At 34.3% G+C, this 14,730-nt stretch overlaps 1 protein-coding gene across 2 annotated transcripts in view; it reads left to right on the forward strand.

The window, feature by feature from the left end:
- LOC113175707 (diacylglycerol kinase eta) overlaps positions 1 to 11,910 on the forward strand; it is a 184,159-nt gene extending 172,249 nt beyond the window's left edge. For both annotated transcript variants that reach the window (XM_077795200.1, XM_077795201.1), the window contains one exon: positions 845 to 11,910. In XM_077795200.1, the coding sequence (XP_077651326.1) occupies positions 845 to 934 (90 nt within the window). In that variant the 3' untranslated portion in view covers positions 935 to 11,910. The remainder of the gene's footprint in view (positions 1 to 844) is intronic.
- The last annotated feature ends 2,820 nt before the right edge of the window (positions 11,911 to 14,730 follow it).

A 14,730-nucleotide genomic window follows, 5' to 3' on the forward strand; every position in this document is an offset into this window, starting at 1 on the left:
TATAGAAAGGCAGTCCTTTAAGAAAGGAGAATAATAATTCCAAGATACAAAACTATTAGTATTTTGAGGGAAAGCATCAACCAGCAGATACTTGTATTTAAGTAATTTTTACACATATATACATTACAAAAAAATAAAGAATATTTAAATTAGATATTCTATGCAAATCAAAGACTCTCGATGCAACTGCAAATGCATTCCAAATAGGTAGCAGGTACTATTGTCTTCCTCTAGGATTCGGCCTCACTGGAAAGAGCTAGGTATGGTGGTGCACATCTGTAGTACTTGGGAGACTGAGGTGGGAGGGTGGCTTGAACTTGGGAGTTTAAGATCAGCCTGGGCAACATAGCAAGACCCCAGCTCAAAAAAAAAAAAAAAAAAAAGTTGCACAAGAAATGTGTAGTTGTCTTAGAACTAATTGTGGATGCCCTGGTGTCCTACCTCATTCGCCCCAGAGATCCCAAAGGGCCTGTCTTAAAAACAGAGGTTTGGGAGGCAGGGGAGAAAGAAAAACTATGTTCATTTTGACACTTAAAGAACTGCCCCCTTGTATATAATTTGTATGCAAATCAGAGGAGTTTGTATGGGATGTGATTTTTTTTTTTTTTACTGATTGATCATTTTTCATTGTTATTTTTGTTTCATTAACTTATTTTTCTAACTATCACTTCCTATATCATTGAATATAAACTGACATAGATGAACTGAATGCTAATTATGTTACTTGCTGGTTAAAAATTTTATCCACAGTTTTATCAATAAACTTTGTCTTCTTTCTTTCTTCCTTTCTTGGTTCTTTCTTTCTACCTTTTTCTTTTCTTTTCTTTTCTGTTTTTTTTTTTAGGACCTGGGGATACCGAAAGTGGGCCATGTGAAGCGAATTCTGCAGGGAATTAAAGAGCTTGGAAGGAGCACTTCCCAGTCTGAGGTGTAATACTGGTGCTATTCCTTGGAAGAGAAGTAATTGCTACTCAATACAAAGTTCTTGGAAGCAATTGGCTGTTCTTGTAGTTTTCTGCATAGATAAGTAAGCACCACTGAAGCACCTCTATGGCTTGATATTTTATTATGGGTGAAATTTTTGATTTGAGGTTTTAGAAAATATTTTTGTGCCAAAAATACATTCCATAAAGCCATTTTCTTATTGTGCAAACCTGATATGTTCAAATATGCTCATAGTTGGAAAAAAGTAGGAGGCATCCGAGATAACTGCATTGTCTAAAAGTGGAATTGCTACTCACTTACTTTCCTTAGATCTGGTCTGATAGAGGGTTCTTACTGTGCAATCACATAAAGGTGTGTGACTAAAACTTCTTGGGTTTCATTGTTGGAGGAATTGGCTTCTTTCTTCAAATCATTGGTTAGGAGACAAAGATATACATTAAGTTGTGGTTTGAATGTTAGATTGGTATTACCATAGGTTCAAAGCATTCACTGGTCAAAGAATATGGTTAAACCAACCTATCAAATACTACAAATAATGCAGATCTTAATGCACGGAGTTCCTGCCTGGATTGTCTTTCTTTTTCTTGCATGTCATATTGTAACACTTTGGTAGCCTTAATCTCAGTTTTAGTGGAATTTGATTTATGACTACCCAAGTACCTTTTTGTTGGTTAAGGGACTGAACTTTTCTGTTCTATAACGTGGAATTTTATATAAATATTCTATACCTAAGATTTTGTGAACATGTGTCTGTGCCATAATCAACAAATGATATACATCTTATGCAAGCCAATTTTATTTTAACTTATCATACATAAACCATAGGTATGCACATTCAGAAAATTGTCTGGATATTTTTATAAACTTACATGCTGTTATCTAACAGAACTTATTACAACTTTCCAAAGCAAAATTTCCACATTTTGTTCCTATTTTTCATTTCATTTTAATAATCATCTAATATTTTGTTTGAATTTATAACAGACTGTTGACATCTAGGAATTCTGCAAGGTCTCAACTGAAATTTTTATACTGATTGGTCACCCAGACTCACCCACTAGTTACAGTGACTTCTGACATGAACTTCCCAACAGAAGAAATTTAAATTCTTAAGGGCTTTCTTCTTATTATTAATAATAATTATTATTATTATTTCACATAATTCTTATAACCTATCAGGTTGATTTTCTTTCCCTTTTTCTAAACCACTATACATTAGAGTTGCTCATTAGAAGTCAACATTACAGTTATCAAATATTTGAAAGCCAAAGGCATACATATCAAGAAGCCACAAAAATATTCTTAAATAAACTTTCTTTAGCCATTATAATGCCAAGAAATTAATTATACTATTTTTAATGTTCTATGTAAGAAAAATAAACAGGGTACTGACCCAGTGTGACAGTTTTCATAAAGTAACCTGGGAGGTGCTCAATAGCTATACATGCACACTAGTGTACATATACACATATTTGTGTATATACACCTACACACATATACATATTATCTTGAGACATAGTATCATTGGTATTTTCTAGACAATATTCCCCAGTGTTTTAAGAGAAATAGTGATCGAGGAGTATTTAAAGTGAACTATTGACAGACATACAATTTACCTCAAAGGAACTTAATTATGTGATAGTTTGTTCTTATTTATAACTTGGGTATTTAACTGGTAGTAAAGTCACAAAATTTGGATATCTTAGAAATAAAAAAAATGGGAGGGCTGGGAACATAACTCAGTGGTAGAGCACTTACTTGCCTAGCATGTGTCAGGCTGCAGGCTCAATCCCCATCACTGCAAATAAATAAATAAACCCAATGGGTCCCATGTCTGACTTTTTACCTAAGTTGTGGACAAATGGAAATTTTCCAAAGGGAATTTATGTCAAGTAGTTTAAAGGGGTGGTTAAATTTTAATTTTATCCACTCCTGTGAAGCCAGGGGTCTCCTTTTCCAGTCTTCATTGTAGTCCCCACCCTATATGTTGTCCCTGCTCCATGTGCTTCCTCCCTTTGAAACTAAAATACCAGGTGCCAGATCCCAGAACTCTCTTGAGACCCTGATCCTGGTCCAGGTCTCAAGAAAGGAGGGGTGAGAGGAACTCTAGTATTAAGACAGTGCTAATATAAAATATAAAAATCTTTATTGATCCCCTCTCAAAAAAATGAATACCTCTTTGCTAATAGAAAAGATTTATAAGCTATTACATGTTCTGAATTTGAGTATGATGTAAAGGATTGAAATTTTTCTTGTTGTTTGACCATTTTGCTTAGGTAACATCTTTTAATTTCTTTAAAATCTCAGTTACTAGAATCTTTAACTAGAATTTTTCTGCAAATGGCTCTTGGATGAGGGAAATCCTTTAGAATGACAATTTGGATTTTTTATTTATTTATTTTTTTTTGTTGTTAAATGATAGCTATTTTCCCTGTAAGGTCGGTCTGCTTGTCTGCATATGTCTGTGCAGGACTCAGATGACTTCACTGACACCTGTCACCAGCATGGCACCGTCAGAGCCTCCTGTCAGCATCACAGAGAAACCATCTTCTTATCCTAGTTGGGGTTTAGAAACCATCAAGTGGGAATTGCTTCTCCCTGGCATGGGATCACAGCCTGGGATCACAGCCTGCAGATGGCTTCTCTGCTTAGATCCATGCACACGCTTACATTGAGAAGCTCACCCGGGCACTGATTGCAGCTGTAGCTGTCACTGCTCCTCCTCATAGGTTCTCCCACGCCTGGATAATTAGGGCGTAGGTGGGAGAATCACAGCCCAAATCTACTTTCCCTGACTTTTACTTTCCCTGAGGAAAATTGCTTTTCAAAAAGGAAAGGGACAGGGTCAATCCTAAGTAAAATTCCAGACTTCTCAGTATTCCCCATTCATTGTCTCTCCACCTCCCTTTCTCAGTTTCTTTCCTACTTTCTGGCTTTGCATTTTCCCATGCCTAACATAGTAATGGCTGCTCAAAGTCTCACTGCCTTCCCACCATCCTTTGCCAGTCAGTTGCCCTGTGTAAAATGTTCTCTTTTCTCTCATCACCATAGCAGAGTTTTCTTCTCAATCCTTATTCTTAACCCTGTTCTAGATGGGGTCTTCCTACCTAATGGGTTTATCTGGGTAACTAAGGTGGAGCATAGGAGATTGGCTAAGCAGCACAGCTGAACTTTCTCCAGTCCCTCACTGTACTGTAAGCCAGTAGCAATCCATCTGCTTAGTTTCTTGCCCCTGTGGCATGTTTGTTTATTCATGACAAGTCACAAGGGACATTTCAGAAGACTATGTACTGAGATAAGTAAAGATTACTGATCACTGTCCTTCAACTTGTTCATTTTCATTTTCTCTTATCATTAGATTACCCTGTTGCCATAGTGCATGCTTGAAGACACATAGCACACACATTAAATGAATCATTAGGCATGCAAAAAAAAAGGATCAAAATGATTACAAGTAAAACAAATGTCTCATTTATTCCCTCAAAGTAGGCGTGTCTTGCTAGATTTGGATCTGTGTTTCTTACACTAACTTATCTTGATTTTCACATGGCTAATAATTTCTTTAAATGGTGCCTGAAAATAATACATTCTTGGCCCCTAAATGCAAATTATTTAATTCTAAAATAAAATCTTTCCCAATGACTTATTGTCAGGAATCCTTCACTTAATAATTCACATAAAATTTAACAAAACATAACTGCCTAGAGATTCTTTTTGTGTGTGTGTCTTCGGTCATTACTTTATTTTTTATTTGGTTTTTTTTTAGATATACATGACAGAATGTATAATAATATGTCAAAATACTCTAATGCCTAGAGATTCTTAACTAATTTTTTATAAATAATGATGGCACTGTTTTAGACTCTATGGGTTATTTTTGACAGGAATACAAGTTATGACTTAGCAATTATAGGAGCTCCCTCCATACAATACTTCTAAAGTAAATAATCTACTATATTCAGCTGGGCTAACAACGTAGTGAACTTTCACGTTGTTAGGATTTGAGTCTTTTAATTAAACCATGAGAACGATACATCTTTCACCTTGATGCCATGGATCCTTCCCACCATCCCCACCTCAATGAACTAATTTTACATTTTTTCAGATGGAAGTTGGATAGACAATGAATTTAGAGTTGGATAATACCAGTGGCAGTTTTAAAACATCAAGTTCTCCCCCAGGACAGAAAGAGGAAAGTGAGAAGTAGAAATTCCTGCAGTAGGAACCATTAGCTACTGGATTCACCCTCCCTGGTGGCTCCTACAACTTGGCTGCCACACTTCTCTGACTGCTCCACTCCAAGTGCCATGAGGCCTAGGTCTTGACTGTTGCCAAGGAGACATCCCATGACTGACTTTGTATAACAGTCTCCATGTCCTATCAGTAATAGGGTGCCTCCCTAAGGAAGCAACCAAATCTTTAAAAAGGTGATGATTATTGGCTTCTACAATAAGCAAAGCCTAAATTTTATTATCTTTATTACTGTTTTCTCATTTTTCCAAGTTTTGTTTAGAGATATTTATATCAGAAGAAAAGAAGTACAGAGGTTTATCATTATAGAGAAGAGAGATTAAAGACAGCTGGACTGTACCTATTTGTATAATTCTGTCAATTTCGGGAAAAGAAGTTTAACAATAACTGGGACTGCATTAACTCAGTAATAATGTTTAAGATAAACTCCATATTACAGTATGTAAGTTAACAATTCCCTTTATGTAACTAAGTATTCTATTTACATTATTTATATACTCTCCTAATTTCTTATGCACTTCCAAGTTTTAGTTGGAAAAATAAAAACAAAACCACTACTAAGACTTTTTAAAGCTACACATAAAATATTTCATTTTAGCAACAAGTTATTCACTGTTTAGGAATTTATAGTCTGGGTATTTCATAGTAACTGCATTTCAAGAGTAAATTAACCAAATCTAACAGAACAGAGTTACTTTTAAAATTCATTAAAATAAAGGGGTTTCATACTCAGTTGATAATGCTATTAAAGTAGGATAATGCAGTTAGATATACAAGCTAACAGGGAAAAAGACTATATCTTGGGGCCCTTAATGTTTGATTGCACTATTGTTTTACACAACTTAGCCATATCTATTTCTATACTCTAAGTATTAAACTAATTTGTAGCTAAAGATTGCTTGCAGTTCTGGTAACTGGTAACTAGTGCTGTGAAAGGTTTTGGTATTGTAACATTCCCAGTTTTGTGAGTTATATATTGTATATTGAAGATGACTAGTTAATTGGAGTAATATATTTATCTAGAGCTGGGAAAATATGGTAATTATTTTCAAATCTTTAATAAGTTGTATTAAACTTTTTCTTTCTCTTATGCAAGGTTAAAGTCTTACTTTTTGTTAACACGTCTATTTATACAACAGGTTCCTCCTTTTGCTGGTGTTAATTTTCATACTAAAATGTTTCTTACCCTTTTATATCAAAATAATTATCGCTCTGGTTATTCAAATTGCCAGGGTATATTTTAGTTTGCAGGACTTTTGGCAAACAAGATATTTAATAACAAACAAAAGCTCTGTATATTTTGTGGCTTTAAGGGCAAAAATTTTACCTTTGAATTGTTGTATGTGAGACAATGCTGACAACAGCAACGTCAATCATAGGCAGTATTACTTATAACCATTGGAAGGTTTTCACAAGTTGTATAAATCAGTTCATTTATTTATTATGTTGTGAAATGTAATCTTTATACAAAATGCATATTCTAGCTCTTTTCCTTTTTACTGCTGTTGCCTAGAGTGTAATAGCTCTGTTAATGATTTACTTATATACTTGAAGTACTCATTTCTGTCAAACAGATGCCCAATTTTTTTCTTGTAAAAACTGATATTCTTCATCATAATAGATAATTGAGCAGTAGGGACTTTTAAAAAATGATTTTCATGTCTAAAATAAGTATCAAAGGGCATAAATCCAAAGGAAGTGAGCAATGTTAAGAATTTAATAGAGCCAAGGGATTCATTATGCTACAGTTTACCAATATATAACACGTCTTCATAACTTTTTTCCTGTGATGAATTTTCAGTATTTGTTATAAGAGATTATACTGCCAATACAACATTTAAATGAACATTGAGAATTTGAATTCCCCAAAGTATCACATACCTCTAGTAGTCAGGTCTTGGTATATATTTTTTAACATTTTTGCATTGGACTATGAGCTATTTTACAAATAGTAACCATGGATAATGGTTATTTGTTTCTGTCAAATATATAAATGAAATTTTAATTGAGTTTTGAATCATTTCTATTTAAACGTGTTCTCAATTACATTGTTTAAAAATCCAACTTTTAAAACACAATAGCACAACTTAACCCCACAGAATAAAATCACCTGTTTTCAAGGAAGTAAAAACAAGGGGAAAAGGAAAAAAAAAAAAAAAAACTCGGTGTGAAGCCATGTGGTATGCCAAAGAAATCACTTGAATAACCCCTAAATTCCACTGTTTCATTCTATTTTACAGTGGGCAAGGTAGATGAATTGTGATATATTTAAGAATTTATATTAGAAGATTAAGGAATTAGTTTATTATCATTTTTAAAGACAGGGTTTTATATTAATTTTACAGTTGCACAAGCAATTATCAAAAGTGGGAAAGTGAAAATATGTGAGAAACATTATATAGACATTTTAAGAGATGGGAAACTGCTGATAGTTTGACAAAGATTTGGGAATAGTTTGAATATAGTTATTTTTCAGCTTATAGAAATACAAAGCACATGCGAGATATATGGTATGGTGGGCATAATACCACAAAACAAAAAAAAATGGCACATTGATGATATCAGAGACTATATCTAGATTTTATCAAAATAGCTAATGAATTCAGGGATCCCATTTTACTGGTGAAATTTAGAACTTTTAAGGAAGTAGTTAGGATGACTAATTGTTCAAGACATTTGATATAGTCCACACAAGTGTTTATTCCATGGGACAGATGTCTGTGCTTTTTCAACTTAGAGTCTCAGAGAAACTAGTCCAAAGGGCTTAGCTGTTTCCTAATAAAAGAACACTGGGTAAATGTGAATCAGACCTACACCATACAGACCAGAGATTTTCATGCAGTTGTTAAGCCCTAAAATTTGTTAGCAATGAGTTTTCATTTAAAAGAGCAAAAAATCATTAAAAGTTATAATCTTTGTAAAGATCTACATTCTGTAATTCTAGAGATGGGAATATTGTCAGTTTACCTGATTCCACAACTGACTTCAGCAGTGGCTCATCATGACCTTTTCTATAAGCTGTATGTTTTGGTGCCTCTGTTTTCCCAATTAGAAATGCCACATGATATTGCCAATTATAAGTACTTGGTTAATTTTTCTGCTATAAAAGGAACTATGTTAAGTGTGAATCATACTTAAATTTGTCATTTCTTTTCTACTATCATTTATATCTAAAGAGAGACATATAGCATGAAAATTAAAAGTCAAATTTATACCATTTGGTGTGTCTTTTAAACGTGAAAGCAAAGGGCTGGCACATAGCTCAGTAGTAGAGCACTTACCTGACATACTTGAGTCCTAGATTCTGTCCCCAGTACTGCAAAAAATTTAAGGGAAAATGAAGTTAAATTAGTACCATCTGTGGGTTGTAGGCATTTTCATCTGTATGCTACAGGGTCATATTCGTTTTAGGATAAGCTAACAACTCACTTCTAAAATCTTTAAAAATTTTGAGTAATTTCATTTTTTCTATATTTTCCCCAAACAACTATTTTATAGAGGTAAATATATATATATATATTTTTAATTAAGGTCTTCCTATCTTTAATTCTCTAAGGAGAAGATTATCTTTAAACTAGTTGTTTAAAAAAATGAAATATGTCTCCTTACCTAGGTTTTTCCCTGTGATGTTACTTCCTCAAGGGTAAGCCCATTCTGAAGGGTGCCTTTGATCTATAGCACAGGTCACTAAGTGCATTTTCAGACTATGGAATAGTATTCTCTCATGCAGCACACCTCCTAAACTTCCCATAGAGAAACTAAGCCAGAGGTTGTCTTAATTGTTGCCATAATAGAAATCTGGGCACAATTAAGGTAAATAAATGCAAAATTCAAATTACTTGGTTAAAGTAATTATATAAGGATAAGTGAATGCTGACTTTATTTTTGCATGACATTTGAATTCAGTCACTATCTGATTCTTAACGTGAAGCTTTCTTTGCTAAATCTGGTATATTATTATATTTATTATAGCACAATGTTTATTATAGCACAGTGTTTATTATAGCACAATATGGTAACTTGAAGCTCCTGTAGCAATCCCCTCCCCTAGAAATGTGGAATTATAAGAGGCTATAAGGTGTATGACATAAAAGAAAAGACCTAATTGGAATTTGTCGACATGATATTTTGATCTGTCTTAATGATACAACTTAATTTTCATGAAAACAGATCTCTAAATGATTATTCCAGAATGATTTGTTGACTGGAAAAAAATTATTTCCCTGGAATTTGCTTTACTTCAATGACCTGATATACAGATGACCTTAGTATAATTGAAATTAATTCTAATTCATTTTAATTAGAACCTGCCCTGTTTGCAGATTTCAGTTGTGTAGCAGTGTTTTAATAGAAATAATGATGAGAATGGAAGCTATGAACTTAAATAGTTCTTTTGTTTCCTTTCTTCCTTTTACTTGAAAAGCATTTGAAAGATGACACAGTTTTTATGGCAACATTTTGTAGATATGTTCTTCTACCAAGAAACTCATAAACTAAAATATGGAACAAAACAAATGCATAATTTAATCTTGGTTTTGGATTGTGCAAGTAAAAGCATTTTATGTATCATATTTTTTCATTATTTTGGCAATTGAATATTTCATTTTGACCCATCTCAAAAGCTGAATTGGCATTCTATTCTGTTGCTAATTAGTTGCAGTAAAGTGATAATTCTGTTGCCTTGTTTTAGGCCCTCATCAATACAAGCCTCATCATTTTTCTTTCCTGTGCTTTACAACAACCAGTTTTCCTATTTTACTCTCTCCCACCAGAGTAGAAGACTTGAATTTGCTTTTTCATTTCTTTGCTAAAAATTCTTAAGTACCCTTTTCTTTATAGGATATCAGCCCAACTCTTTAGCAGGACAGATAAGATACTCTGTGACTGTTCTTCTCCCCACACTTTTAGCATCCTCCACTACCATCCCTCTATTGACTTTTTGTAATCCAGACATTTGGAAATATTCACAATTTAGTGCTTTGGAATAATCCCATGCCATAGATCAATTTATTCAAGACTCAGTTCATATCTTCTGTGAAGCCCTACCTGATGTCTCCAGGCATGTATTTATTTCATCCATGGCCAAAAGTATTTTGAAAGTTTTTATGTTAAAAAACATTTATATTTCAATTAGAAATACACAACATACACACACACACCCCACACACACACACCCCACACACACACCCATGCCTGCCTCTCTCCCTGAATTTTTCTCTTTGTAGTTACAATGTCTGCTAGCACATAATTGAACTCTGAGAAGTGTTTTTAGATGAAGGAGATATAAATTCCAAATATCTCTATATGTTTGTACTTTTATAAGTAAAACATTAGAACTCCCCAAAAAGCCACAAGGTGAATACATTCATGAGTGTGCATGCATTCTGGACAAACCAAAAGGAGATGAACAGGCAAAAGGGGTTGTTTTATGAAGGGTAGCTACTTGAGGACTGTACATCAGGAAGATCTACCAAATCTGAATATTCATTTCTAAAGTAAGGCTATGGTTTATCACACAATTGCCAAATTCTTGTTTGTGATTCATAAATATGTCCTAAAGATTACCTCATACAGACATTAGGTATACATGATCTTCATAAACACATACATTGATTACCTACACACAAGAGAGACTTGAGAAGGAATTTTAAAAAAAGCAATGAAGGTGAAATGTTTTAATATATTTAACCAGGAAGATTTGTGTGATTTCACATAGTTAATGATGACTGTAATATCAATGTAAAGTAGGTTTGTGTCTGTCATCACCCTTGGTAGAATCTAAAGACTAAAACCATTAAATATGGGCCTGTTTTTCTTTTGTGACTTTTCTAAAGCTTTTCTATCGTGTCCCCAAATATAATTATGAGTTAATCTAAAATCAAATACTAGTCAATATTTATTTAATTAAATGTAATTTTCCTTCACTCACTTGATAGACGTTTTTCTGCCTGCTGTATTCTTGGCACTCATTTAGATGTTAAGGATACAACTAAAATGAGACATGGCTTCTGTCCAATAGATTAGTTCAAGTTTGTTTTCACAATTATTTTTCTTGAGTCTAAGATATTCAGAGGACATTCTTTTTTAAACCAAATGTTTCCCAGTTTATTTCAGAGATGTATTCTTCAACTGACCAAATTGTTTGTCATAAAGAAGTAATCTCATTTTTATGCCCGTAATTAACAAAAATTTAGACGTTGATGGACCTTTATTTTATTCATTTATTTATGTGCAGTGTTGAGAATCAAACCCAGTGCCTCACACATGCTAGGCAAGTGCTCTACCACTGAAACAAAACCCCAGCCCTATGCCCATGATTTTTGTATTTTCATGCAGGCACAAGTAATTTTGACCATATGAATCAATTATGTGTTTCATCAGTTCTGTAGAATGGCAGGTGCTAAATGTGATCCAAGTGACTAAAATATTTGTAGAACATGAGTTGAACTTTAGTTCATTTTTGGAAGGCATGTGTTAGTGACACACACACCAACATGTCTAAGAGGCATACATTGTAAAACCCCAGGAGAAAAATAGTAAATGCTTTTCCATAGACATTAAAGGATTCATTTGAAGTTGTGATTTAATGTTTTCACCTCAGTTGTTTTTAGTGGGGAGTAGAGAATAATAATATTTAACAGGTTAATGTACTTATCTAAGCATATAGTAAATGTGCTACTAGTATGTGTGTGCCCTAACCCTAACCCTAACCCTAACCCTGATAGAAATGAAACAAAACAAAAATATTTGAGTTATAAAACAATATCTTTGAATATTTATTGAAGGTTAAGCTATCAGGTTCCTTTAGAGAAGAAAGAAACTGTATTTTTACTGTCAGGAAGTATGGAAAAAACCTTACTTGTATGTATATTCACATTTTGATAGGTATATTTTAAGTCACTGTTTCTAATCAATATAAAATATCAGCTATTTTTTATGTCCCCTAGCAAAAGAAAATCCTTAATTCAATAAATTAACTCTTTGGTTTTCTAAAACATTTATAAAAGAAAGAGGCTCAGGAGGCTGGACACTTTGCCCTTCTGTTCAGCACATTCATTTCACCTTTCAATAAATAGAATGAAATTATTTGCTTCCAATTTATCATCAGGTCGAAAACCTAACAGTAGAGTTCCTTCTATTCCTTATATTGCAAAAGTTAGTTTTAATTTAGCCTTACCATATTATTTCTTGGTAAACATTTACTACATTTTTGTAGTCTGTTTTAAAACTAAGTACTTATATCTGAAAGATTCAGGTAATGTCTATTTATTACACAGTGGGCTCTGTTTGCTGCAGAAAAGAGTGAAACTTTTAACTGCTTAGCACACTTGCCAGTGAAATATACCTGACAGAGCAGAGGTTATAACTTTGGCTCTTATTACTTTTCATAATGATAAGAAAACATGAGTTTTGTTTGTTTACATGCTGTTTATAATGGCATAATTTTTAAAATATATTCAACAATTGAGATATTTATTGCATACTATTTTAAAGATGTTTTATGTGTTTTCACCTTTGGAATATATTGTTACATTTCCTTGTACAGATAATTTGGGTGGCTTTGTTAATGTAGCTAGTAATTTTTATGACTACTAAGTGACCAGTTTTTGGTGCCTTTTATTGTGGGATGCATGATTATGTATTTATTGTATGGAAGTCACTGATGTGTTTATTTTTGTACTTTGCTGAGAGTAATGGTTGATCCTGATGTTCATGATGATGAGAAATGTCTTTCCCAAAGGGCACTACCTTGAGATTGTTCTTCTCAATAAAAGAATGCATTTGAAGAAGGTGTGAGTTTTATTTTATTCATAGAGGGAAATATTTTTAAATTTTTTATTTTGTAGATTCATATGCAGTTTTAAGAAATAATATACACTGATTTTTTGTACCATTTGCCCATTTTCCCCCAGTGGTGACATCTTGGAAAAGATCAGTACAGTGTACAATACCAAACCCAGAATGGTATTGACATTGATAAGGTCAAGATGCTGAACAGTTGTATCACCATAAGGACTCACAACCCATGTTGCTTCTTTTTTTTTTTTTTTTTAACCCAGCAGGTACCTTACCACTGACCTATATTCTCAGCCCTTTTTATATTTTTATTTGAGAAGGGTCTTGCTGAGTTGCCAACGCTGCCTCCAACCTGGGATCCTCTTGTCTGTCCCTCCTGGCCTGCTTGTATTACAGGCATGTGCCACCATGCCCAGCTTCATTTTGCTGTTTTGTGAGCACAGTTACCACCCTCCTGTCCTAATCTACTTCTTAACCTTAGGCCACCACTTACTATCTCTATTTTTATTATTATATTGTTTCAAATAGGTTATGTTAATGGAATTATATAGCATAATTTTTCACTCAGCATAATTCCATGGAGATTTGTCTAAATCTTTGTATATATCAGTAGTTTTTTGTTTGGTTGATTGGTTAGGGTCTTTTCATTGCTGAATAGTATTCCATCTCTTGGAATTCTTAATGGCAAAGTTATAATCTAGCTTTCCTTTGTAGTAATGCTTCCTTGAAGTTCACCAAAATATAGTTAAGAGCCTGACATATGCAAGTGTCTGCAGTGTAATGATCTGTGAATAGTACACAAACTGTTATGTGTGGAACACAGAACAAGGAGGTTTAAGAGTGTCTTCCTGGATAGGTGACATTAAGTTGTTGTTGACAGCCACAGCCGAAGGGGCCCCAGCAAACTTCCAGCTGCCAGTTGATGATTGGCTCATAGCAGCCCCAGCAAACTTCTAGCTGCCAACTGATTGGCTCCTCTGCGGTGATGCTCATTGGGCTGTTTTCCCACCCTTTCAGACCACGGAGCTGCTCATTGGGGGACTTTTTTTTGGCTCTGCCTACCGACCCAGCCAATCAGCATCAAGAACAGAAGGAGTGGGGGTGGTTGAGAGGCTTGTGGGAAGCTGGTGGTGGCAGTTGGGCTCTGAAGGTTTTTCCTGAGGAGCTGTTTTGTTTGGCGTGTGTGGTTCTAAAAATAAAGTTTGTTTCTTTTGACAAGTGGCTCCTGAATTGTGCCCAGCCAGACTGCGGCAAGTTGTGTCTTGGACAAAGTGCATGTGTGGGAAAGGCAGAAAGGACATGGCAAGAAAAAGAAGCAAGGCAGCAGAGAGGGTGTGACTAACAGCAAGAGAGCAGGGAGAGACAGAAGATGGACCTGGAGTAGGTGAGGGCAACAACTATGCTACAGATTTGAGTCTAGGCAAGAACAGTGAGGAACTTTTGAAGGGCATTTTAGTGGAAATGGAAAGAAAGGAACAAATCTGACATATAGTTAGGTGTAAATGGCTTGAACTTGGAGATTGTGGATGAAGCCCAGGTTTCTACTAACTGAAAAGGAAATCAAGGTCAGATTCATATCACAGGTTTAAGGTAAGTATAGGGTGTCTATTGTATGCATAATATTGAAGGGAGGTATGGGAAGGAAATATAGAGTCACAGGTCATCCTTTATATGGGTTGAAGCCACTAGAGAAGATGAAGTTGTTCTGAAAGACCCTCAGGAACAAAGAAGAGTCGT

Source organism: Urocitellus parryii, chromosome 2 (genome assembly GCF_045843805.1).
Source record: "Urocitellus parryii isolate mUroPar1 chromosome 2, mUroPar1.hap1, whole genome shotgun sequence".
Lineage (NCBI taxonomy): Eukaryota > Metazoa > Chordata > Mammalia > Rodentia > Sciuridae > Urocitellus > Urocitellus parryii.